Raw genomic sequence first — 26,078 nt, 5'->3', positions numbered from 1 at the left:
CAGTTTAATAATTAGTTTATTTATAATTAGTCACCAGCAAATTTGGATCGTAAATGGTTTGACAATAAACTGGATGTCATCATGTCCCTTTTTTAGCTAAATGAAAGTAAAATACGGTCCTTCTCGTAGCTGTCACGCAGCTGGCGGCTTCTTATTGGCTCAAATGCCGGACACGTCAGCAGTACACCCGAACTCCTCTGAGTGATTGACATTTACTCGGCCAATCATTGTTTGAGATTATCACGCGTCGCCGTGACGTAGAGCAACGAGACCCAATCACAGGACCCCATTTTGGGAGGGGCTGGTTTGTTGACAGGAAGCGTGTTGAGCAGAAGTTTTCGGTGAAGAGTTGATTTGTGATCTATCAATGACCAATGAGTCTCCTCTGGCGCTGTGTGAACTCATGTGTTTTAAGACCGAGCCGCGGCAAAGATGCAATGGCGGTCACTCGTAGTTGGTCTAGTGGTGCTTCGGCTGTCTGTTAGCTGTGTGTTGTGGCTCGCCTTCGGACCGGAGCACAGCGTTAGCTCGGACGTCAGCCGCCCCAAAGCAGAGCTCCTGTCCGGGAATGAAGGGACCGGCGGCAGCACATGTGCGAAGGTCGAAGGAGAGCTCCCCCAAAGATCCTACCTGAGCTTCTTTGACGACCACACGGACGATTACGTGCGGAGATACAGCTCCTTCTCGGACGTGCTGAAAGCAGCTATGAAGGAAAAGGCCAGAAGCATGTTCTACTTCGGTTATGATAATTATATGAAATATGCTTTCCCTAAGGACGAACTCAACCCAATTGACTGCGAAGGGAGAGGCCCGGATGTTCAGAACCCGTAAGTGTTTTAATAACTACAACTTCTAATCATCTGACCCAAACAAGAAACTGCAAAGTACTCATTACAGAAGCGAAAGTGTATAACCACTGCTGCTCCAACGCTGATTGGCACATTGTATTGTAATATTTATGGCCAAAACAATGACAATTATGTTTTATTGAAGTATATACAGTATTCCCAACAGACAATACTTGTGGAAATTAACCTTGTGCATACCTTAGAGCAGTGACGTGCGGTGAGGTTGATGGCTGGTGAGGCACTGACTTCATCACAGTCAGATTTACAAACATATGAACCCTAAAGAGTATCTTATTCACCATTTCATTGGCAGCAGTTAACGGGTTGTGTTTAAAAGCTCATACCAGCATTGTTCCCTGCTTGGCACTCAGCATCAAGGGTTGGAATTGGGGGTTAAATAAATGATAAATGGGTTGTACTTGTATAGCGCTTTTCTACCTTCAAGGTACTCAAAGCGCTTTGACACTACTTCCACATTCACCCATTCACACACACATTCACACACTGATGGAGGGAGCTGCCATGCAAGGCGCTAACCAGCACCCATCAGGAGCAAGGGTGAAGTGTCTTGCTCAGGACACAACGGACATGACGAGGTTGGTACTAGGTGGGAATTGAACCTGGGACCCTCGGGTCGCGCACGGCCACTCTGCCACTGCGCCACGCCGTCCCTCACCAAAAATTATTCCCGGGCGCGGCGCCGCTGCTGCCCACTGCTCCCCTCACCTCCCAGGGGGTGATCAAGGGATGGGTCAAATGCAGAGGACAAATTTCACCACACCTAGTGTGTGTGACAAACATTGGTACTTTAACTTAACTTTAACTTTACACATACAAACTGTAGCACACAAAAAAGCACATTTAATTAAAAAAACGTTATTATGGTCTTACCTTTACTTATAAGTGCGGGAACAGTGGTGTTCGTGTTGGAGGAGTTGTGAATGAATGAAATATGAAATCCGTGCTGCAGTCTGCAGGTGTACCTATTGTTGTGTCCCTGCAGTCGTTCACGGCTCCTCCGGCGCGAGCATTGTTGTTTTTGCACTTTTTGGCTTCTTGTTAAGTGACTTTTTTGGGTGGATTCGGTCTTGCACGTGGAGGGTTAGGGTGTGGGCTTTGGTCGGTGTGGCGCTCCCGTCGTGGGGTGCATTCTGCGGCGGGGGTGCATTAACCGGCACCAGGAGGCGGGATTACTCAGCCTCACACAGTGCGTCTTCGCAGCAGTTTTATGATTGCTCAGCACAAGAAATACGTTACACACATACAGTTGTTGACAAAATACACTGTACATTATATACCTCAGCTAACTAAACTATGGAAATGTATAATATAGTTCATATAGCAATACGGTCTCACTGCACAGCAGGCCAGCAGTTAGCCGAGTCCGCAATCCATGGTGAGGCACAACTGAGTGAAGTGCCTCAACTGGCTGCTGATCACCGCACCGTCTCTTCTCAGTATTTGAACGGCAAATGTGAAAATTCAGCGATTTTGAATAAAAATCATCGAAAACTGGTGAAGTTAAATGGAAAATAACTTTATAGTATAATCACTGAATACATATAACAATTTAATTAATTTGTTTTCTTTTTAAAAATTTTTTCTTTCCATGATGGCAGGTGAGGGCCCGCCTCACCTGCCTCTAGTGACCGCACGTCACTGCCTTAGAGTAGTCAGTGTACAGCATGTGTGTACCATTACATATTTACCATACTCTATTACTACGAGTATACTGTACAATTTTTTTTCACTAATTTTTGTGTTAAGATCTGAAATTAGCAACAACAAAAAAAGTGTTAACATCTAAATGTCATCTAATAGGCACACAAGGTTGGTATTTTCATTTATTTTAGTCAAGTCATTTCCAAAAGGTATTTTATTATTATTATAGAGGTTCATTTGAAATAGGGACAGATACAAAAACATAGACATCTGAAACAGTTATCCAATGTATGCATCATAGTGTTTGTAGCCAAAGCTAATTTACAACACTTGTCCCCAACAACAACAACAACACAGATCCAACATCATTAAAATAGGAAAATAAAAAATAGAATGAGTCGATAATAATGATAATAGTAATAATATAGACAAAGTGCAAACTAGATAAAAGCCAATAATAATAATAACACAGACAAAGTGCAGACTAGATAAAAAACAATTAGTAAAAATGAGTAAAAACTAAACATGGGAACACGATTGTTGCTCAACTAGCCATCATTTTGTTTGTTTTTTGAAAATGACAAGTGCAGGTATACTTTTCAAAAAAACCTTTTTGACCTCGGTGCCCAACTTTTCCACTACAGAGGGACCTAGAGCCCACTCAAATATTAACAATGAGTCTTACTCCATCCATCCATCCATCCATCTTCTTCCGCTTATCCGAGGTCGGGTCGCCGGGGCAGCAGCTTAAGCAGGGAAGCCCAGACTTCCCTCTCCCCAGCCACTTCGTCCAGCTCCTCCCGGGGGATCCCGAGGCGTTCCCAGGCCAGCCGGGAGACATAGTCTTCCCAACGTGTCCTGGGTCTTCCCCGTGGCCTCCTACCGGTCGGACGTGCCCGAAACACCTCCCGAGGGAGGCGTTCGGGTGGCATCCTGACCAGATGCCCGAACCATCTCATCTGGCTCCTCTCGATGTGGAGGAGCAGCGGCTTTACTTTGAGCTCCCCCCGGATGACAGAGCTTCTCACCCTATCTCTAAGGGAGAGCCCCGCCACCCGGCGGAGGAAACTCATTTCGGCCGCTTGTACCCGTGATCTTGTCCTTTCGGTCATGACCCAAAGCTCATGACCATAGGTGAGGATGAGAACGTAGATCGACCAGTAAATCGAGAGTTTTGCCTTCTGGCTCAGCTCCTTCTTCACCACAACGGATCGATACAGCGTCCGCATTACTGAAGACGCCGTACCGATCCGCCTGTCGATCTCACGATCCACTCTTCCCTCACTCGTGAACAAGACTCCGAGGTACTTGAACTCCTCCACTTGGGGCAAGATCTCCTCTCCAACCCGGAGATGGCACTCCACCCTTTTCCGGGCGAGAACCATGGACTCGGATTTGGAGGTGCTGATTCCCATCCCAGTCGCTTCACACTCGGCTGCGAACCGATCCAGTGAGAGCTGAAGATCTTGGCCAGATGAAGCCATCAGGACCACATCATCTGCAAAAAGCAGAGACCTAATCCTGCAGCCACCAAACCAGATACCCTCAACGCCTTGACTGCGCCTAGAAATTCTGTCCATAAAGGTTATGAACAGAATCTGTGACAAAGGGCAGCCCTGGCGCAGTCCAACCCTCACTGGAAACGGGTCCGACTTACTGCCGGCAATGCGGACCAAGCTCTGACACTGATTATACAGGGAGCGAACCGCCACAATAAGACAGTCCGTTACCCCATACTCTCTGAGCACTCCCCACAGGACTTCCCGGGGTACACGGTCGAATGCCTTCTCCAAGTCCACAAAGCACATGTAGACTGGTTGAGCAAACTCCCATGCACCCTCAAGGACCCTGCCGAGAGTATAGAGCTGGTCCACAGTTCCACGACCAGGACGAAAACCACACTGTTCCTCCTGAATCCGAGGTTCGACTATCCGGCGTAGCCTCCTCTCCAGTACACCTGAATAGACCTTACCGGGAAGGCTGAGGAGTGTGATCCCACGATAGTTGGAACACACACTCCGGTCCCCCTTCTTAAAGAGAGGAACCACCACCCCGATTTGCCAATCCAGAGGTACTTCCCCCGATGTCCACGCGATGTTGCAGAGTCTTGTCAACCAAGACAGCCCCACAACATCCAGAGCCTTAAGGAACCCCGGGCGGATCTCATCCACCCCCGGGGCCTTGCCACCGAGGAGCTTTTTAACTACCTCGGCAACCTCAGCCCCAGAAATAGGAGAGCCCACCACAGATACCCCAGGCCCTGCTTCCTCATAGGAAGACGTGCTGGTAGGATTGAGGAGGTCTTCGAAGTATTCCCTCCACCGATCCACAACATCCGCAGTCGAGGTCAGCAGAACACCATCCTCACCATACACGGTGTTGACATTGCACTGCTTCCCCTTCCTGAGGCGGCGGATGGTGGTCCAGAATCGCTTCGAAGCCGTCCGGAAGTCGTTTTCCATGGCTTCCCCGAACTCCTCCCATGTCCGAGTTTTTGCCTCCGCGACCGCCGAAGCCGCACATCGCTTGGCCTGTCGGTACCTGTCTGCTGCCTCCGGAGTCCTATGAGCCAAAAAAGCCCGATAGGACTCTTTCTTCAGCTTGACGGCATCCCTTACACCAGCGGGTTCTAGGATTACCGCCACGACAGGCACCAACCACCTTGCGGCCACAGCTCCAATCGGCCGCCTCGACAATAGAGGCACGGAACATCGTCCACTCGGACTCAATGTCTAGTGCCTCCCTCGTGACATGTTCAAAGTTCTTCCGGAGGTGGGAATTGAAACTCTCTCTGACAGGAGACTCTGCCAGGCGTTCCCAGCAAACCCTCACAATGCGTTTGGGCCTGCCAGGTCTGTCCGGCATCCTCCCCCACCATCACAGCCAACTCACCACCAGGTGGTGATCGGTAGAAAGCTCCGCCCCTCTCTTCACCCGAGTGTCCAAAACATGAGACCGCAAATCCGATGACACAACTACAAAGTCGATCATGGAACTGCGGCCTAGGGTGTCCTGGTGCCAAGTGCACATATGGACACCCTTATGTTTGAACATGGTGTTTGTTATTGACAATCTGTGACGAGCACAAAAGTCCAATAACAAAACACCACTCGGATTCAGATCCCGGCGGCCATTCTTCCCAATCACGCCTCTCCAGGTTTCACTGTCGTTGCCTACATGAGCGTTGAAGTCCCCCAGTAGAACGAGGGAATCACCCGGGGGAGCACTCTCCAGTACTCCCTCGAGTGAATCCAAAAAGGGTGGGTAATCTGAGCTGCCGTTTGGCGCGTAAGCGCAAACAACAGTCAGGACCCGTACCCCCACCCGAAGGCGGAGGGAGGCTACCCTCTCGTCCACCGGGTTGAACTCCAACGTGCAGGCTTTGAGCCGGGGGGAAACAAGAATTGCCACCCCAGCCCGTCGCCTCTCACTGCCGGCAACGCCAGAGTGGAAGAGAGTCCAGTCCCTCTCAAGAGAACTGGTTCCAGAGCCCTTGCTGTGCGTCGAAGTGAGTCCGATTATATCTAGCCGGAATTTCTCCACCTCACGCACTAGCTCAGGCTCCTTCCCCCCCCAGCGAGGTGACGTTCCACGTCCCAAGAGCTAGCTTATGTAGCCGAGGATCGGACCGCCAAGTGCCCTGCCTTCGGCTGCCGCCCAGCTCACACTGCACCTGACCTCTATGGCCCCTGCTATGGATGGTGAGCCCATTGGAGGGGGGACCCACGTTGCCTCTTCGGGCTGTGCCCGGCCGGGCCCATGGGGCTCGCCATCGTGCCCCACCTCCGGGCCTGGCTCCAGAGGGGGGCCCCGGTGACCCGTGTCCGGGCGAGGGAAATCTGGGTTCCTTGTTTGTGTTCTTCATAGAGTCTTACTCATATTCAATAATTATATCTAACCTACTTTTAATTTACAACTTTGTCAAATGTTGTGAGAGCATGTGTTAATCACAAAGATTATTATTAATTTAACACATAAACCTGAGGTCATGCTGATTAGAAAAACAAGTACTAACTAAATATGCTGCATAAGAAGGGACTTGTAAACAACTGACAAAAAATAAATTGACATACAATTATGTTGTGCTAAAATAAATACCGTATTTTCCGGACCATAGGGCGCACCGGATTATAAAGTGCACTGCCGATGAATGGTCTATTTTCGACCCTTTTTCATATATTATAGGGCACATTAAAGGAGTGATATTATTATTTTTTTCTAAATTGAAAACACTTCCTTGTGGTCTACATAACATGTAATGGTGGTTCTTTGGTCAAAATGTTGCATAGATTATGTTTTACAGATCATCTTCAAGCCGCTTTCTGGCAGTCGCTTCCGGATGCAACGTTTTCTGGGCGATCTTATTTACATGGCTCACCTTCGGCATCGTCTTCTCCCCGTCATCTTTGTTGTAGCGGTGTAGCGTGCAAGGACGGTAGTGGAAGAAGTGTCAAAAGATGGAGCTAACTGTTTTAATGACATTTAGACTTTACTTAAATCAATAACGGAGCAGCATCTCCTCATTCGGAAACAACAACAACGTCGGAAGTGTGTGCCGTGAAAAACCGTCCGACCGGAACTCTCTAATAACTAAAGTTCCTTGGGTGAATAATGTAAACTCACTACACCAGTATGTTTTAGCGCTTTCAAAGCGAGTTTACTGACAGATATAAGTAAGAACTTTACACTACTTTATATTAGAAATGGCAACAGCGGAGAATGAATGTCCCATAAAAAGAAGAAGCTTATTGACTACGGACTACAAAGGCGGATAGGCTTCATAGCTTACCAAAGTCGCACTAAAACATTTTGATAGATTTTTGAGCACCATGTGTAATGTTCTATATTTTCAATGGAACATATAAAATGTTGGTGGTGTTTACTTGAGTCATATTGCCATTATATTGCAGTCTACACATGTTTCTTATATTTGACTGCCATCTACTGGTCACACTTATCATTACACCATGTGCCATATAAAATTGCTTCGAGGTCGGTAAGCAAAACCAGAATTATTCCGTACATTAGGCGCACCGGGTTATAAAGCGCACTGTCGAGTTTTGAGAGAAAAAAAATTATATATTTTAAGTGCGCCTTATAGTCCGGGAACTACAGTAAACAAAATTAATAATACCTATGTTTCCTAACTAAACTGTCAATAAAATTAAAGTGCAAATGAAAATGGTATTTAAAAAAAAAAAAAAATGCTGTCATAAAAAAATACAATCATGTTTGCTCACGGACTGTATCCCTGCAGACTGTATTGATCTATATTGATATATAATGTAGGAACCAGAAATATTAATAACCGAAATAAACAACCCTTTTGTGCGAATGAGTGTGAATGAATGTAAATGGGGAAGGGAGGTTTTTTGGGTTGGTGCACTAATTGTAAGTGTATCTTGTGTTTTTTATGTTGATTTAATAAATAAAAAAATGAATTTTTTTATTTTTATTTTTTTTATTTCTTGTGCGGCCCGGTACCATTCGATCCACGGACCGGTACCGGACCGCGACCCGGTGGTTGGGGACCACTGCTCTAAGGGACGCTCACAGCCCTATGTTTAGGAAACACTGCTGTAGGCTACTAGGAGATAGCAGCTGCACAAAAGCTTAGCACACAAGCTAGACATACGTAATAAATGTTCTTTATTGAGCAGTCTAAAACAGCACATTTGTCAATATAAACAAACATCAAATAATTTTTGCTGCATATTACTTACACATTAGTGTTGTTTCGATAACATTTTGGTACCGGGTACCGGTATTTTGATATTTTTCAAAATAAAGGGGACCACAAAAAAATTAATTTTTGGCTTCATTTGAACAAAAAAATGTTTAAAACACTTTAACCATATGTTTCTTGCTGCACTCAAAGTACAGTTTTAGATGATTAAAATAAAACTTAAAAGGCATTAAACACGTTGGGCATTTCTTGTTGAACTAAAAGAACAATTTACAATGTTATATATAGTCTGCCATAGTTTAGGATTAGGTTAGAGTAGAATCCAAAACTTTACTGACATTATATTAAATGCTTCACGATTTATGGGTGCCACTCTTGGTCTGTGCTTTAACAAAAATACAATTATTAGTAAATACTAAAAACAATACCTTGGCTGAAACTACACAGATAAGCCATGTGACAAGTAAAACACACATTGTTAAGGACAAAACACAAATTGTTGCAATTTGTTATAAAATTCAGTCATTTCACTTGCATGGGTTTGTGCTACGTGGGCGGTTTTGACTCCGCTAATATTTGGCATCAAGCCAAGCAGCTGTTTGCGTGCTTATTTATCTATATGTGCACAACAGAGGAGCTAGTTAACTACCTTTAAACTCCCTGTGCAGTCTGGATTGATGTTATTTAATTGTTTAGCTAAGTTTAAAGCAAAGATTGTTGTACTTTAATCGTGCCCACTTTGGCGAGGCATCTTTAAAAGCAGCGCGGTGCTTCTGTGTTTAAAGCGTCACCTTTATAAATAGTCTTAAAGTCCGGATACCTCCATCGGCACCCACTTTATTAACCAGCAGAATTGCCTTTGTCATTTTTCCTTTCCACGCTATTTCTGCTTGTGCGCTCTGCAAGTGTGTGGGAACTTAACATGCTCCTCCACTCTGCACGTCACCGCCGCACGGCAGCATGCGGATGAAAAAAAATAAAAGCACCGGTATTTTTCACAGGCAGTATAGTAGCGTTTTAAATTCATTAGTACCACAGTACTTTATTAGTACCGTAACACATACAAAGTTTCCAAGACAGAAGCGTATTAGAAACTATCTAGTAACAAACAAGTCCTCACCATTTAACTTAGCTGCGTCATGAGCTTTAAGGTGCGGTTTGCAAATTCCTCACAGTAACATTTTTCAAAGCAAAAAATGTAACGAGAAAACCACCGCCTAGCTTATGTTACCATTAGTAGGTTAACAGAACACATTTGTTTGACAAAAGTCTGTATTTTTTACAATTACAAAGTTTATGTAATAAAAAATGTTACCGGCCTGAATAAAATGGTTGGTGTTTACAGCTGTCACTCACCCGGTCTCGTCAACACGTACGCGCAGGGAGTGCATGCACACACAAAACCTGTCCAAGAGAAGCAATGAACAAATTGCAGTCATGTTGTTGTTATGATAGAATATACATTCAATTGCTGATAACACTAACTATCAAAATTCCTATTATTAGCTAACAATACCCAAAGCTAATGCGCGTGCATGTGTTATGTACGTACGCAATTACGTCATTACATACTAAAAGCCGTGTGTAAAATACATTGTAAAGTTGGCACCCTCGAGGCATCTGTGTAATTGTTGCAAACAGTCCTTTTAACCCCATGAATTATTGTGGCTACCAGGTATCCCCAAAAGACAATTACCACTCCACTTTAATTTTAAGACAGTATAAATCCACTCCAGACGGTTATTAATAAAAAGGTTATTGTTTTTCATACCTACCATTGTTCTCTAACTAATTTAACTTGCTCAAACCTTTTCTGACATTCCACAGTAAGTAAAACACACGTACACAAAGACTAATTCTATACAGGGAAACAATGAACGGCATCTTTGTCAACAATAAACACATAACTTAAACTAGTGATGGGTTGATGAGGCGTCATGAAGCGTTTCGACACATTGCAAAACTGTATTGATACTGTGTCGACACTGTGTCACTAAATACTGACATCTGCTGGACATTAAAAATCCCTACAGGCAACCTATGGACCGACTCAACTGACACTGATTTTATGACCTAGTATATACAATAATATATTAATATAAAACAAGTCCTTGTATTTCATTTAGGATTATTTCATATCTTCTTTTAAATAAAAATATATTTTTATCTTTTTTAGTCAATAAATAATGTGAACATGTATCATAACATGGAAATCTAAGAGAACGTGTTGTGGAGGATGCTTGTGGACTGGGAATTTCTTATTTTTTATTTACACATTTTTATTTAAAAAAAACCCGTTTTTCCAACGTTGTAAATTTTAGACGATTTCTCTGCTTAGTTATTATTTCTCCGGCTGTAGAAAAGACCCGCTCACAGGGCTCAGAGGAGGCGTCAGTGCGACACAGTTCGCGTATCGGTCACGTGACCGAAACAGCTCATGATCGGTCACGTGACTTTCTAAAAGCGGTACGCGCACCGACACAGTGTTTTGCTCTATGAGCTCGACGCATGCGCCGATGCATCGGTGTTGCCGGACCCATCACTAACTTAAACAATTATGCATTGACGTGGGCGTAATAACTACTACGGGAGTGATGATACACTTATCTTATGAGAGGATGCAATATTTTAACATTCATTTGAAGCAGGCAATTAGCGACAATTAATTGACTGGCAGGTGTTGAATGTGTGACTGTGACATTACTTTTTAAAAACAACATTGTTTATCTGTGCTTTCTTTCTTTGACATTCAGCTCAAACGTGAACATAAATGATGTCTTGGGGAACTACTCTCTCACACTCATAGACTCCTTGGACACCCTGCTGGTAAGTTATACAAGTACACTTAATGATGTCGTACAACTTCCATGTAGGTAGGGCATTAATGGAAACCAGGGCTTACATTATGATTCTTCCGTAACTGCCACATGGAAGAATTAGCTGCCACAAAGGTCGTAACCATGATTTCACAAATACTGAGGTCAAAATTCTGCAACTTCTGCCTGCACTCTGTTCTCTTTCCGTTCCTCCATCCACTGTTTGTCCCTTCTCTCTACATTGTATCGCTCTCTCTCTCCTCCTGCCAATTGTATTGCAAGAGCACTAAGTAAAATGATATACACTTCCTTCATATCAACATAGAGACCCATTTAAATTAGAATTACATAATGTAATCAACAAAATGCAAGCAGTACAAGAGTAAAAACCCATTTAAAAGTACAAAACCCAAAACCAGTGAAGTTGGCACATTGTGTAAATCTAAATAAAAACAGAATACAATGATTTGCAAATCTTTTTCAATTTATATTCAATTGAATACACTGCAAAGACGAGATATGTAATGTTCGAACTGAGAAACTTACATTTTTTTTTTTGCAAATAATCAATAACTTAGAATTTAATGGCAGCCACACATTGCAAAAAAGTTGGCACAAGGGCATTTTTACCACTGTGTTGCATGGCCTTTCCTTTGAACAACACTCAGTAAACGTTTGGGAACTGAGGAGACCAATTTTTTAAGGTGGAATTCTCTCCAATTGTTGCTTGATGTACAGCTTAAGTTGTTCAACGTTAAATCGATGGTTTCATTTTCTCAGAATATTTTTTGTTGTCATTTTTGTTAATGTTTACAAACTCGGGAACTAATTCTCTAGGGACATGATGACTTTGAGGGTAAAAAACTAATGATGTCAATGAGTAATAGAAAGTAGGTTTTGTTTAGTTGTTGTGTACTATTGACTTTGTTTTAATCAAATAATCGTATGTAATTAAAGAGAATAAGGAACTAGTTTACATATTGTGTTGATATTGTTACATTTTCAGTTTTGACACTGCCTCTTAAAAAGGTCACACCATGATTTTTTTTTGTATATTTAGAACGTTCCCTTGTGGTCTACATAACATGAAATGGTGGTTCTTTGGTCAAAATTTTGCATGGATGGATTATGTGTTGATGGAGCATCTTTGTGCAATTTGTTATTCTTTTAGCCAGACCTATGTGTTTACTTCCGTCCCAGTTGCCTTCCTCAGAGGTAGCCAGCTGATTTAAACAGTTTTTTTTGGTGCTGTCTCCCTGCTTGTAGTAGCAGGCTGACAGTGCCATCTGCAGTCCGACTTCTTCTGGACTGTGTCCCATGTGTGGGGAAGTTGGTATGCCCCCCTCGTCCCGGTTCACAGGTTCGATGGCTTCTATGATCCAACGATGGTATTTGTTGCTCTCTGTGTTGATGACGTGTGTTGTCCCAATCCTTGAGGTGGTTCTCCCTCTTGCAGTGGTCTGATGTGGCACACTTCTGCTGTTTTTGTTCTGCTTGTTTGTCTGGTGGCTCCTGTGGAAAAAACTGTTTAAATCAGCTGACCAGACACGTTACAACAACATCACGTGACAACCTCTGAGGAAAGCAACAGTTGTCACCGAAGCCGTCGGGTACGGAAGTAAACACAAAGGTCTGTCTTTAAGAATAACAAATTGCCTAATTTTGTGAAGATGTAATGAACCTCTTCTGAGACCATCTTCATGCCGCTTTCTGACCGTCTCTTCAGGATGTTTTGTGGGCGGTCTTATTTTCGTGCCTCCACTTCGACTGCATTTCCAGCCCGTCAGCCATAGTTTTTAGCGCTTCCATTTGGAGTCTGCTGACAATATGGAGTCTATTACTGACAGATATGAGTTAGAACTATACACTACTTTGTATTAGAAATGACAACAGCGTAGGATGTATGTGCATGTACGAGCCAGTCTGCGCCACAACAAATGAATAGAGAAAAAAAAGGAACCTATTGACTACAATGTCGGACTATAAATAAGGACTCGCGTAAAGCTCTTTGGGTAAATTTCCTGCCATATATGGAAATATCCGCTCATATCACATGTGGAAAAAATGTCACTAGTTGTGCAAATTCCAAATGGCTTGTTTAGAGGATTTATGAAGGAAGGCAAGATTGTATTTTAAATATCGCCGCCATGCCTCCATGGTTTGATTTCAAATTTTCGGAACCTATGCAGATCCCAAATACACCAAAAACAGGTACCAATAAGTAAGAAAAGTTAGTTTTGCATAATAGGTCCGAATCGAAATGGAGAATTGTTGGGAAATGAAATGAAGAATGGTCCAATCTCAAAGGACAGTTCCAGGTCTCATTTGGAGTTTCTTGCTAGGTGCTTGGCAACGTGACCGAGTTCCAGAGTGCTGTCAAGTTGGTGATTGACACGGTGTCCTTTGACAAGGACTCCACTGTGCAGGTTTTTGAGGCAAACATCAGGTAACTAAACTGCATGTGAAACGTTTGAAATATTCATGTGTTGCATTTGCATTATCAGTTGTTCCCAGTGGTGATTATTATTCATCTTGATTGACCAAAGGATCTTAGGAAGCCTCATCTCAGCTCACATTCTGCTAACGGACCCCAAGCATCCTTTTGGGAGGGTTGGCTTTGATGGTTACAACAACCAGCTGCTGCACTTGGCTCATGACTTGGCTGTTCGTCTTCTGCCGGCCTTTGAAAACACAGGCACAGGCATCCCTTACCCCAGGGTGAGTCAGATCCAACAATTGTCCTCGACAGATGAGTGAGTCCTCCTTATTGGTTGCTTTCAGGTAAACCTAAAGACCGGAGTCCCGTCCGGTAGCATGAACGAGACGTGTACTGCAGGAGCTGGATCTCTGCTTGTGGAGTTTGGAATCCTGAGCCGCTTGACCGGAGATTTCATTTTCGAGTCGGTCGCACGACGAGCCGTGAGATCGCTTTGGAAACTGAGGAACAATCAGACAGGATTGCTAGGTAAAGTCATGCTGTCTTGTGTAAAGAGTTGCTTTGTTGCCAATGCAACAGGCTCTTCAGGGCTGACAATGCCCTTCAAAGTAGATGTTGTTGAAAACAACACTTAGTAAAAATTAAGTAGGTGTTGTTAAACAATGCTGTCCCTGTGTACTTTGAATACTGCTGAAGAAGACGGCTTCAGCGGTTTGAGCGCGCTGCAGTGCGGCCTTTCGGGCACGTTGGTGTTGACGAATATTTGTTTTCGTGCGACAGCTGCTTCCTTCTTTGATGGCCGGGTGGATTGTCTTTGGCTTTGGGGCTGCTTTGGATGCTCAATAGCTGAATAAATAATTGTGTGAGTGTGTTTGATTTAATGTGAACAATTTCACTGGTCTGATGTGACAAGACTAAATTTAATGGCGGGATGTGAAGCTTCTGAATTCGAAAAAATCCATAAATTAGCTGCAGCATCATTCAAAGTGTGGGGAAAAAGTAGTGGCTTGTAGTCCAGAAACTTATAGTTTCACTTTTACCAGCGGCCCTATGGGGGGCAGCTGTAACTGTAATGTCACTACGACGAACATGAGTTTATGACTGCAGCCTTCTTTGGTCTGTCCTCACCAGGAAATATTGTCAACATCCAAACCGGCCAGTGGGTGGGCCAGCAGAGCGGCCTCGGTGCCGGTATGGACTCCTTCTACGAGTACTTGCTCAAGGCCTACATCCTGTTTGGCGAGAAGGACGACTACAGAATGTTCCAGGCAGCTTACGCCAGCATACATAACCACCTGAGGAGAGGGTTAGTCCTTATTGTACTAGGGCAGGGGTGTCAAACTCAATTACAGAGTGGGCCAAAATTTAAAACTGAATAAAGTCGCGGGCCAAGGTTGAACAAATTAACCTTTTAATAGGGACCCAAACAAGTTTTGCATTGAATATTGAACAAGCAAGGCTTATATAACTTTATAGTGACATGCAAAATCGAGTTTCAAATAATGATAATAATAATTAAAAAATATCAATGGCATATCAAATACAATTTAAATAAAAATTTAATGCTTCTTTTCTATTTGCAGCCTTCTGAGGTAAATATCAACATTAACTTTTTCCACAAGCTAATAAATTTGAAAATAAAATAACAATGAATAAACCAACCATTCAGGACTTTAAACTGCTCAGTTTGCAACACACTGATCTAATCTGATGTGCCCAAGCCAGATACCTGGCATTTTTTCTTGGATGCTAGTTCATTAATGTCGGGGCTCAGGCTTTGAGCTGAGGCAACCTTCATTATCGAATGAAGGTGTTAATCAGTCAGACGTATCCTGTGAGACGTTTTCGTCATCTTCATTGAGGAGAAAAGTTGCTCAGCTCACATAGATAAGTGCTGCCGAACATGGAGAGCAATTGAGCAGCTTAGGTGCGGAGCTGAGGCATTGTGTCAGGGATAAATTGTGGAAACTGTGCGGCGCCATCAGCAGCATACTTTGACTTCAGCGTGTCATCACACTGGAGTTCAATCAGCTCCATTTGGAGGTTAATTGGTGCTTTTTCCACATCAACTGCGAAGGGATTACTAAACAGTTCAAATCTACATTTCTGACCATTAAAGTCGCCAAATCGCCGGCTTAATGTAGCGCAGAATACACTGAGTTTTTCAACAAACCGTGCGCACACGGCAGTAGAGCATACTTGCCAACCCTCCCGAATTTCCCGGGAATTGCCCCTCCTGAAAATCTCCCGGGCATCCATATTCTCTCGTATTCCACCCGGACCACAGTCTTGGGGGCATGCCTTAAAGGCACTGCCTTTAACGTCCTCTACGAGCTTTCGTCACGTCCGCTTTTCATCCATTCTAACAACGTGCCGGCCCAGTCACAAGATATGTGCGGCTTCTGTACGCACACACACGTGAATACAAGCATACTTGGTCAACAGCCATACATGTCACACTGAGGGTGGCCGTATAAAGAACTTTAACACTCTTACAAATATGCGCCACACTGTGAACCCACACCAAACAAGAATGACAAACATATCCGCACCGTAACACAACATAAACACAAGAGAACAAATACCCAGAACCCTTTGCAGCACTAACTCTTCCGGGACGCTACAAAATACACCCCCGCTCCTATGGAACAAACACTCACCCAAAAGTTGAACATGTGTGACGTTTCAGGCGGGAGTCATGCAACGAAGGAGAAGGCGACCCGCCCATGTACGTGAATGTGAACATGATGAGTGGCGAGATCATGAACACTTGGATTGATTCCCTGCAAGCCTTCTTTCCTGGACTGCAGGTAGCTTGAGCTCCCACATCAGCAAAACCTTGAAAGTTCTTTAAATCCACTTCTGTCTGTTTGGTGTTTAAAGGTTTTAAATGGCGATGTAGAAAATGCAATTTGCCTCCACGCCTTCTACTACGCCATCTGGAAGCGCTTTGGAGCTTTGCCAGAAAGGTACAACTGGCAGCGGAAGGCTGCTGATGTCCTCTTTTACCCACTGAGACCTGAGCTGGCTGAATCCACCTACCTGCTGTACCAGGTACAACCGCTTTAAGTGGAAGCCATCTTTGACCAATGCTCTCAATCGGTGAGGCTACAAGTGCAGATTCATTCTTTAGCACTTGCTAGTATCAATAAGTATACAGTATCATCAATAAATATCTAAACATACGCATCTTCGTCTTCTGCCGAAAGTGGATTTCCTCAAAATGTGACCTCCACTCTAATACTCAACCCAAATAGACAACTCTCTTTTTTGTCTCCAGGACCATAAATATGTGATTTAGATCATTTAGATACATTTAATACTAGTACATACAATAAGCAAACCCTGGGCCCATACATACATTAGATAGATTTCCTGTTTAGCCTGCAGAACGTTTTTGTAGATTATTTCATAGTTCTTTTAGATGTATTCATTGCTAAATATAATGTATTTTTCTTTTTTACATTTACTATTTTATTTAAAATTTTTTAGATATTTTTTTAAAATCTGAACCCTCAGTTTCACACATTTGAATAACTATCATTATTTATTTGTGGGGGGGGAAATGTAATCTTATTTACCAATATTGTAAAAATATATTTCACTTTAGCGTCACTTAGGACATATTTCACTCGATTATTCGCAGGGCTTACGTTCCAGACCACCACACGGTAGATTAATTTCCAAAAAGTAGGCACACTATTATGATTTTTTTTATGAATATTACATGCATTTAACGTCTTTATAAGCCCTCCACACACTCCTCACAGCTTTCACACAAATGAAATAAATATTTAATCAGTGCAGCTGGGATAGGCTCCAGCCCCCTGTGCCCCTGCAAAGGACAAGCGGTAGAAAATGAATGGATAAATAATTGCATTGTCCATACAAAACTTGTAATAATCATGATTAATCATATACGTTTTTAATCTTTAATAAATGTACTTTAGACAAATAATTTCAAGTTTTTAGTTATATCATGGGAGTGATTACTTTGTTTGTCAGTTGGATAAAAGTTTGGCCATTTGTGACGTTTGGAAAGCAGCGATAAAGTAGCGGCAGCACGACTAATCTGAGCACTCACCTCTTGTGATGGCATCAAGACACTCAAGTCGGTGATGAGGGAGCTAAAATTTCCAGCTCCAATTTTGCCACAACTCTACGAGGTAAACAGCATCTAATACACTGTTCAGTGTGCTAAAGACCTAGCTTAGAGCTGCCAAACCTCACGCTTTGAGCATGAGTCACGCAAATGAACCCTTTCTCACACCACACTTGGCATTTCTCACGCTTATATTTCCCCTTCCATTCACTGCTCTATCTATATACAGTACAGGCCAAAAGTTTGGACACACCTTCTCATTCAATGCGTTTTCTTTATTTTCATGACTATTTACATTGTAGATTGTTGCTGAAGGCATCAAAACAATAATTGAACACGTGGAGTTATGTACTTAACAAAAAAAGGTGAAATAACTGAAAACATGTTTTATATTCTAGTTTCTTCAAAATAGCCACCCTTTGCTCTGATTACTTTTTCGCACACTCTTGGCATTCTCTCGATGAGCTTCAAGAGGTAGTCACCTGAAATAGTTTTCACTTCACAGGTGTGCTTGAAGCTCATCGAAAGAATTCCAAGTGTGTGCAAAGCAGTAGTCAGAGCAAAGGGTGGCTATTTTGAAGAAACTACAATATAAAACATGTTTTTAGTTATTTCACCTTTTTTGATAAGTACATAACTCCACATGTGTTTATTCATAGTTTTGATGGCTTCAGTGACAATCTACAATGTAAATAGTCATGAAAATAAAGAAAACGCCTTGAATGAGGAGAAGGTGTGTCCAAACTTTTGGCCTATACTGTATATATATATATTTTTTCCTCCCGGCCTGGAGTAGTTTGAAAAATTCGGATTGACTTACCAAAAGAACCAATCACAGATCAATCCATAAATTATTGCGCTTAAATCTAACCAACCAGGGAAGGCACCACGCATTGTAAACCAATCAGAAGCAACGTAAGGTGGGTCTTTGCGTCTTTTCACACACACCTTAGCGTAGTGTTGTCAACTTGGCTACTTTCCCTCTAAATTTAGAATCTTTCCAACTCCTCTTAGTGACTTTCTTTCTCCAACGTGACTAGCGACAAATCCAGCTATTAGTTTTTGATGTTTGGAAACATGAAAGTGTGTAATATTCTAATGTCCTCAACGTACAAGCGGTGCTGATGTGAGCCTTTCCTCACAGGTCGCCACCTGTCTACTGACTGAATGTTTTGTTGTACTTTTAAGTGTAATCACAATGAAGTCCATTCAATTTTCGTCAGAGCATAGAGGAGACTCACACCCACACTGTGCAAAGCTGCCACTGTTTCTGCCTTAGTTGAGATGTAAATGTTTCATCACTGACACGCTTCAAATAAAAACAAACTTATCGTTCATGTTAATGAGCCAGTCAATAGATTTGATTCGTTTGTGAATATCTCAACCTTTTAGACTTTTGATCATATATACTCAATCATTTAACAATGTAGAACAAATCATATTACAACTAAACTAAGAATCAACAGAAGAACATTAATTTGCACGTCTAATCATAATTTGCATTTTTTGACTCACACATATTATTTTCTTTAAGTTAATGGATTGCAGTGCCTTGAAGTTGATAGTTCTACCATTTGCTAATAATACAGGAACTGCCTGTTATGTACGTGTCTAATTAAAAAATAAACACATTACATTGTTCTGACATGATACATTTAATTTTCTTTTCACCAAGCAAAGCTTACATCTGCATTGAATTGCATCAAATGGTAATGTTTTAAAAAGTATTGTTAGTGAATCGTATCATAATCCATGTATCGAGATTCATATCGAATCGCCATTTAAGGTAAAGATGTGTCTGTGCGTGCATGGACGTGTGTGTATTTGTGTGTATATGTGTGTGTATATATATGTGTATGTTTATTTATATACATATATATGTATGTATGTATGTATGTAAAAAAAAGTACAAGGTAGACAACATGTAATAATATAAATTATTATAATGCAAAAGCATGATGATCCAGTTTTGCCTGAAAGGGAGTGGGAAGAAGATAACTTTTGTGTGTGTGTGTGTGTGTGTGTGTGTGTGTGTGTGTGTGAGTATGTATATATATATATATATATATATATATATATGTATATGTATATGCTATACACACATCTAAAAAACAGAAATTAGGCAATACTGCATACACCAGTAGCAAAGTTTTGTAGACATATTATTAATATTATTGATAATTACATGTAATACATTTAGAATACCCGGTATATAATGTTTGACATATTAACAATATACAATACAATAATTATACTATAGCTGTATAAGTAATCACTTTATAATCCAATTATAGCCCCTGAATTTTAATTGTAATCAAAATTGTTAGGTGCACAAAGATTCCCACCTCTACTCACGCACAATTAACATGCTGTCAAAGGAAATAGCGTTAACTCGTTATTATCTCGTTAACTTTGACTGTCCCAAATAAAATATATATTATTCAAAATGTTACAAAATATATTATAAAAATGGATTCCCCATCAAGTCTCACTTGACATATATTATTTGGATTAACTGCTATTATTCATTAGCGGCGGGAAATTATTAAAAAATATTTAAAATGAGTAAAAAATAAATGTGTGCAATAAAATGTTTTTAGGTAAAGGCCTCAATCCTAATTATGCCTCCCATTACTTGCCTGACACTTTCTGCAGCTGAGAACTAAGCATGAATGATATGTAATAGTAAAATGTTTTGTCCTTGTCACAGGCAACCAAGAACCCTTTCTACTTGCACGTTGGTATGGATATTATTCAGAGCCTTGACAAAAATACCAAAGTCAGGTAAATATCTATTTTTTCAGCAGATTTTACATGTTTTTTTGGAGCAAGTGTTGATTGAGCTGTTTTGTTTTCAGATGCGGGTACGCCACCCTACATCACGTTGTGCACAAATCCAAAGAGGACCGCATGGAGAGTTTCTTCCTCAGCGAGACCTGCAAATATCTTTTTCTGGTAGAATTACGTGGCACGTTAAACGTTACTATCCAACAAAATGTACGTTTAAAAACTTTTTTTTTTAATTACAGCTTTTTGACGAGGACAACCCGCTTCACAAATTGGGCAACAAGTACATCTTTACAACAGAAGGTCACCTGATCCCTGTTGACAAGCGCTTCCGGGAGAATAGATGGAAGGACAGAAGTCCATGTGAAGACAAAGACGCGCCAGTGGAGAAGCCGTTTAATGAGCAGCTCGTCCAGAACACCAGCAATGTAAGGACGCCATCTTTGTGTTTGGACAGTGACTCACTTTCCATAAATGAATAATTATCAGTACTAATTATTTTTTCAATTTGCAACAAACCCACAAAAAACACAGTTTAAACACAATTAACTTTACAAACAATAACTTTTCTTTTAAATGTCCATCAAATAAAATGTTGTACCTTACGAAAATAAATATTTCATATACAGTGTTCCCTCCATTAATGCGGCAGTTACGTTCCACACCTCCCACCTGATATACTGTATTTGGGACACTATTTATTTGATGATATTAATGAATATTGTATGCATTGTAGGTTTTTATAAAGCCTACATTCTTATGTTATTGTAACTTATTAAAAATGAGCTGCAGGTGATGATGAAGGCAATGGCATCACTCACGAATAATCAGGATTTTGTGGGCTTTTTTTGTGATTATTGCGGCCTATAAAGCATGAATTTGTGGCAACTTTTTCAGGAGGTTGCAGCAAAAGAAGCAATGTTTTGAGGATTACTTTTTCAATAACATTGAATCAACTCGTCATTTTATGAATTTGTTATCAATGTTTTAAGTGTTCCTTGTAACCTTAATCTCAAAAAGTACAGGACTTCAACAAAACAAATGCTGTATTGATGTTTTACTGGTTTTATTGCAGACAGGACTTAAAAGTAGACACTGGATGGCAGTAAAACACGTACCGGTACTCAGAACTCATTGTCAAATTACTGTACTGTACTGTTTTTTTGTTTTTTTTTAATTATGAATTTATCAATCAATCAACAAAACAATACACAACATCACCACAACAATGCAATCCAATTACAAAACCAAACCCGTCCCATCAACATTAAGAACAACAATAAACAGAGCAATTGAGAGCAAATGAGGACACACAAATCCAAATGTAGTGAAACAAAAATGAACATTATCAACAACAGCATCAATATTAGTAACAATTTCAAAATAGCAGTGATTAAAAAACCCTCATTGATATCATTAAAAACATTAATAAAAAATAATACAAAAATTAGAAATGAACAATAGTGTCACAGTGGCTTACACTTACATCACATCCCATAACAACACACCGCGTCCAACATTTTCCACAAAGATATAATAAGTCATATTTTGGTTCATTTATTAGTTGAAACAAATTTAAATAATGTATCCCATATTCCAATATATGACTCATTAGTATCTAAACTAAATGCAGTTTGTTCTACTGATATCATCTCCATAGCTTGTGTGTACCAGTCAGTATGAGTTGGACTATCAACAGCTATCCATTTTTTAAATATTACCCTTTTTGTTATTATGCATATTGAAAGAAAAGCATTTTTACTCTTTGATGACACGTTACTAAATTGATGGAGATCCCAAGAATACAAGTTTGCAGTGTCATTGGGATGTTTATATTAAGGAATGTGATTGTGATGTGTACTGTTTTAATTAAATATAAGTAATAATAGTTGTAATTATAAGTTTTTCTAAGGTAACCGGTTTTCGATTCCCATCCCTACCCTGGATAAACAAATGTAAAATATATATTATAAATATATGTAAACTAGGAAGTAAATGTTTATATACTACATTGTCAGAAGGCTTAGCGCTGTAGGCAGGAACAGGAAGTAGGTCTGAGCTACAACAATTGAGTCGTTTGATCATAAAGGGTTAATATATTGTTACACGTTGCTGTTTTTGCTTCGTCTACACAAGAAACAGACATACATTTTGGTTAAGATTCAAAATTAGATTGGTGAAAATGACCCAGATTGGCCTAAGTGTGCAGGAAAGTTGCGGGCATGGACAAAGTTGCAAAGCCGCCCGGGCATTGGTTGAATTTGCGTGGATGCAAAATCCTGGAGGGACTGACTATTTTCTTTTTCCGAGTGAGGAACAAACTCCTTTTCATTTGAAGAGGTATTTCTTTTTTGTCTTAGCATTTTTGTCCTTCTTTTTCCAAACCGAATATTTATTGATCTTGCAATGGCAATTAGGAGAGGCTCACCTTTTTGTCCGATCTTAAGCAGCTTCCTCGTGGGCTTAGATTCTGTGCCAAAAGCCTTAGAAAGCGCAGAAGGTTGATAAATACAAGAGTGAACACAGCTAATTCGATGATGATGATGTGACTGAGCCATTTAGCCGCCAGTACAGAAAAGACAGTGCTCTGTGATTGGTCAGCCATCGATTAATCGTGAACGATGTCATGTGGACAAAGCAGCTTCGTTGCGGCATTAGGAAGACAGCTTATATAATATCAAACAGACATTATGATAAGGTATTTAAAATGACTTATCCTCGATGCACTGAGACAGCAGTAAGTGAACCACAAAGTGGCGAGGTTACACTGTTATAATAATATTAATATATAATACATTGTAAATATTGACACAAATAAATACACAATTATTGATTAAATCATATGTATATACAAAAACCTATTTACGATGTGGGATGAATCATTTCGAGTGCAACTATACATACCGTATTTTTCTGAGTATAAGTCGCACCTGCCGAAAATGCATAATAAAGGAAAAAAACATAAAAGTCGCACTGGAGCCCGGCCAAACGATGAAAAAAACTGCAACTTATAGTCCGAAAAATACGGTAATTTGAACATTATATTATGGATATCAAAAAAAAAATTTTAAATCTACAACTCCACTTTTAATAAACACACACAAAAAAAACTTTACAGGAAAAAAAAACTTGTGCATGTTAGTTCAATTTATAACAGCCATTTGTTTATTTTTTTATGTTATCTTATTTAAATTATCTTAATTCAATTCAGCTTTTCTCTTTTGAATAATATGGGACATTGACGGATCTACCCTGTTTTAGCCCCAAGGTCATTTGTCCTTGCAATAATAATGTCCATTCAGTAATAATTGAACAGAGTTGTGAATATTAAAACAATAATATCAATTATTTATTTTTTGACAGTGCAACAGGATCCCTGAGGCGCGACGCTACACGCTGCCCCTGAAGAGTGTCTACATGAGGCAGATCGATCACATGGTCGGCCTGCACTGACAGTGTGGTGATGTTGCTGTGTGCGCACACACACACGCGAATGCGTATACACTTACAATGCACATTAATACACGCGCACACTGTGAGTATACTTGCTGAGGATCCAGACTGAGTTAAGACACCGGGACCATTTATTTTACTGTTTAGGTTGTGTTTTGAGTATTTGGAGTGCACACGTATGTTTGGAAGTGTGTGTGTGTGTGTTAGTGCGCGAGTGAATTAGGGTAACCGTGTCGTCCTCCTGTACAACAAATGGCGTCATGTGTTGTTTAGTGCCTTGCTCGTTATCACGAGGGCTTCATCACAGGGACACTAGTGCAGTGTGTGCAAGTTTTAAAGTGGGCTTGTTTATTCACATTTATGGATCATAACTCTACAAAAGTGTGATCATAAGAGTAAGACCGTCACTCATGCTCTTAAAGTGCCTTTTTTTTTTTTTAAACGTAGCGTCAGGAGGTCTTAACACTTTTTAAATCGTGTTGCTCAAGTCGGTCGGTCAGTGTGTGTGTGTGCGTGCGTGCGTGCGAATGTGTGTTTGTGTGTTTTCACTTGTTTACAACTAAATCAAGCCATCAATTTTCTTGTCTTCTTTTCGTCCACATTTTTTCCAAGAGGAACAAGTAAATTGACAGATTTTATTTGACTTGATTGCACTTCTTCATACCTGCTGATCATCTCAGGGTTTAAAGCAAAAACAAATGAAAGAACAATTTCACAAACATAATGTGTGTAGAATAATGATTGCCAACAATACCAGCAGGTATTTTTTCATTGCAAAGCTTGTGCGTTTATTTGATGATTAAAATTTAAATTACTGATAACTATGCATCTTTTCTTTCTGCTCCTTCATATATTACCAGCTTTGTACATTCGACATACTTTATCACACTTCTCATTTAATTTGATTTAATTCAATGTATTGACATTATACTTTAATTTATTTAATTTGACCTTACTTTATTTTACTCTTAGTGTATTTTACATGCTTTTATTTTTAATTTACTTTATTTTATTTTATTTTAATTGATAAAATTTTACTTTTAGTTAATTTTGCATAATTTTATTTAACTCTATTTTAATTTATTTTGTTTTACTTCATTTTATTTTATTCTAACTTATTTTACTTATTTTTATGTTACTTTTCTTTATTTCATTTTACTTATTTTATTTTATTTTATTTTTCTTTATTTACTTTATTATTTACGCGGGTCTTTACTTGAGTTTTTTAAATGTAAAATGATGTTATGATGTCAAAATGTTATATTGAAACTAATCTATCTCTATCACTGCAACCCCATAAAAGTCATTAAATGAAATGAATGAACTTCAGTTTTTCAAAGTTTTGGTTTGGTGTGACGAGTTATGTTGCTTGTCTTTAATCATCAATAAATGTCCATCTCTCTTGTAAAACTTTGAGTGTAGTATTTTCACTTGGTAGGACTGCTCTTAAGTATCATTTAGGTGTCATTAACAAAAAAAGGCATTTTATGTTGTTTATTTTTGCTCAAACACTGTATCACACTGAACATTACAGGGCATTTGATTTAAAAAGTGTTATTTTAAATTTGCATCACACTCCTAAAAATATTTTATTTCTATTTATCAAATATTGTAATTTTGATTAAGTTGCATACAATTAAATATGATTGTATTCCGATTTTTTTTATTTTTAAATGTTTGTACTGGAGACATATGAAGGTATCTAATGAAGTGTTTTTCAAAAGGTTGTGTTGTTTTGCGACATCATACGCAAATACGGTGTTAGCTTTCACTGTTATGCTGATGACACCCAACTCTACATGCCCCTAAAGCTGACCAACACGCCGGATTGTAGTCAGCTGGAGGCGTGTCTTAATGAAATTAAACAATGGATGTCCGCTAACTTCTTGCAACTCAACGCCAAGAAAACGGAAATGCTGATTATCGGTCCTGCTAGACACCGACATTTATTTAATAATACCACCTTAACATTTGACAACCAAACAATTACACAAAGCCACTCGGTAAAGAATCTGGGTATTATCTTCGACCCAACTCTCTCGTTTGAGTCACACATTAAGAGTGTTACTAAAACGGCTTTCTTCCATCTCCGTAATATCGCTAAAATTTGTTCTATTTTATCCACTAGCGACGCTGAGATCATTATTCATGCGTTCGTTACGTCTCGTCTCGATTACTGTAACGTATTATTTTCGGGTGTCCCTATGTCTAGCATTAAAAGATTACAGTTGGTACAAAATGCGGCTGCTAGACTTTTGACAAAAACAAGAAAGTTTGATCATATTAC

At 40.3% G+C, this 26,078-nt stretch overlaps 1 protein-coding gene across 1 annotated transcript; it reads left to right on the top strand.

Annotated features, from left to right (window-relative positions):
- The first annotated feature begins 310 nt into the window (after positions 1–310).
- edem1 (ER degradation enhancer, mannosidase alpha-like 1) lies at positions 311–25,201 on the top strand. Its single transcript, XM_061923625.1, has 12 exons — positions 311–827; positions 10,950–11,022; positions 13,355–13,458; positions 13,559–13,730; positions 13,794–13,977; positions 14,581–14,755; positions 16,139–16,259; positions 16,333–16,503; positions 20,262–20,335; positions 20,410–20,506; positions 20,581–20,766; positions 23,702–25,201. Exons 1-12 carry the CDS (start codon positions 433–435, stop codon positions 23,789–23,791), a joined length of 1,842 nt encoding a protein of 613 aa, XP_061779609.1. The 5' UTR covers positions 311–432; the 3' UTR covers positions 23,792–25,201.
- The last annotated feature ends 877 nt before the right edge of the window (positions 25,202–26,078 follow it).

Source organism: Nerophis lumbriciformis, linkage group LG28, assembly GCF_033978685.3.
Source record: "Nerophis lumbriciformis linkage group LG28, RoL_Nlum_v2.1, whole genome shotgun sequence".
In the NCBI taxonomy this organism is placed as follows: domain Eukaryota; kingdom Metazoa; phylum Chordata; class Actinopteri; order Syngnathiformes; family Syngnathidae; genus Nerophis; species Nerophis lumbriciformis.
The sequence above is the reverse complement of the archived record's forward strand: the minus strand, read 5'-3'. Positions and strand labels throughout refer to the sequence as shown.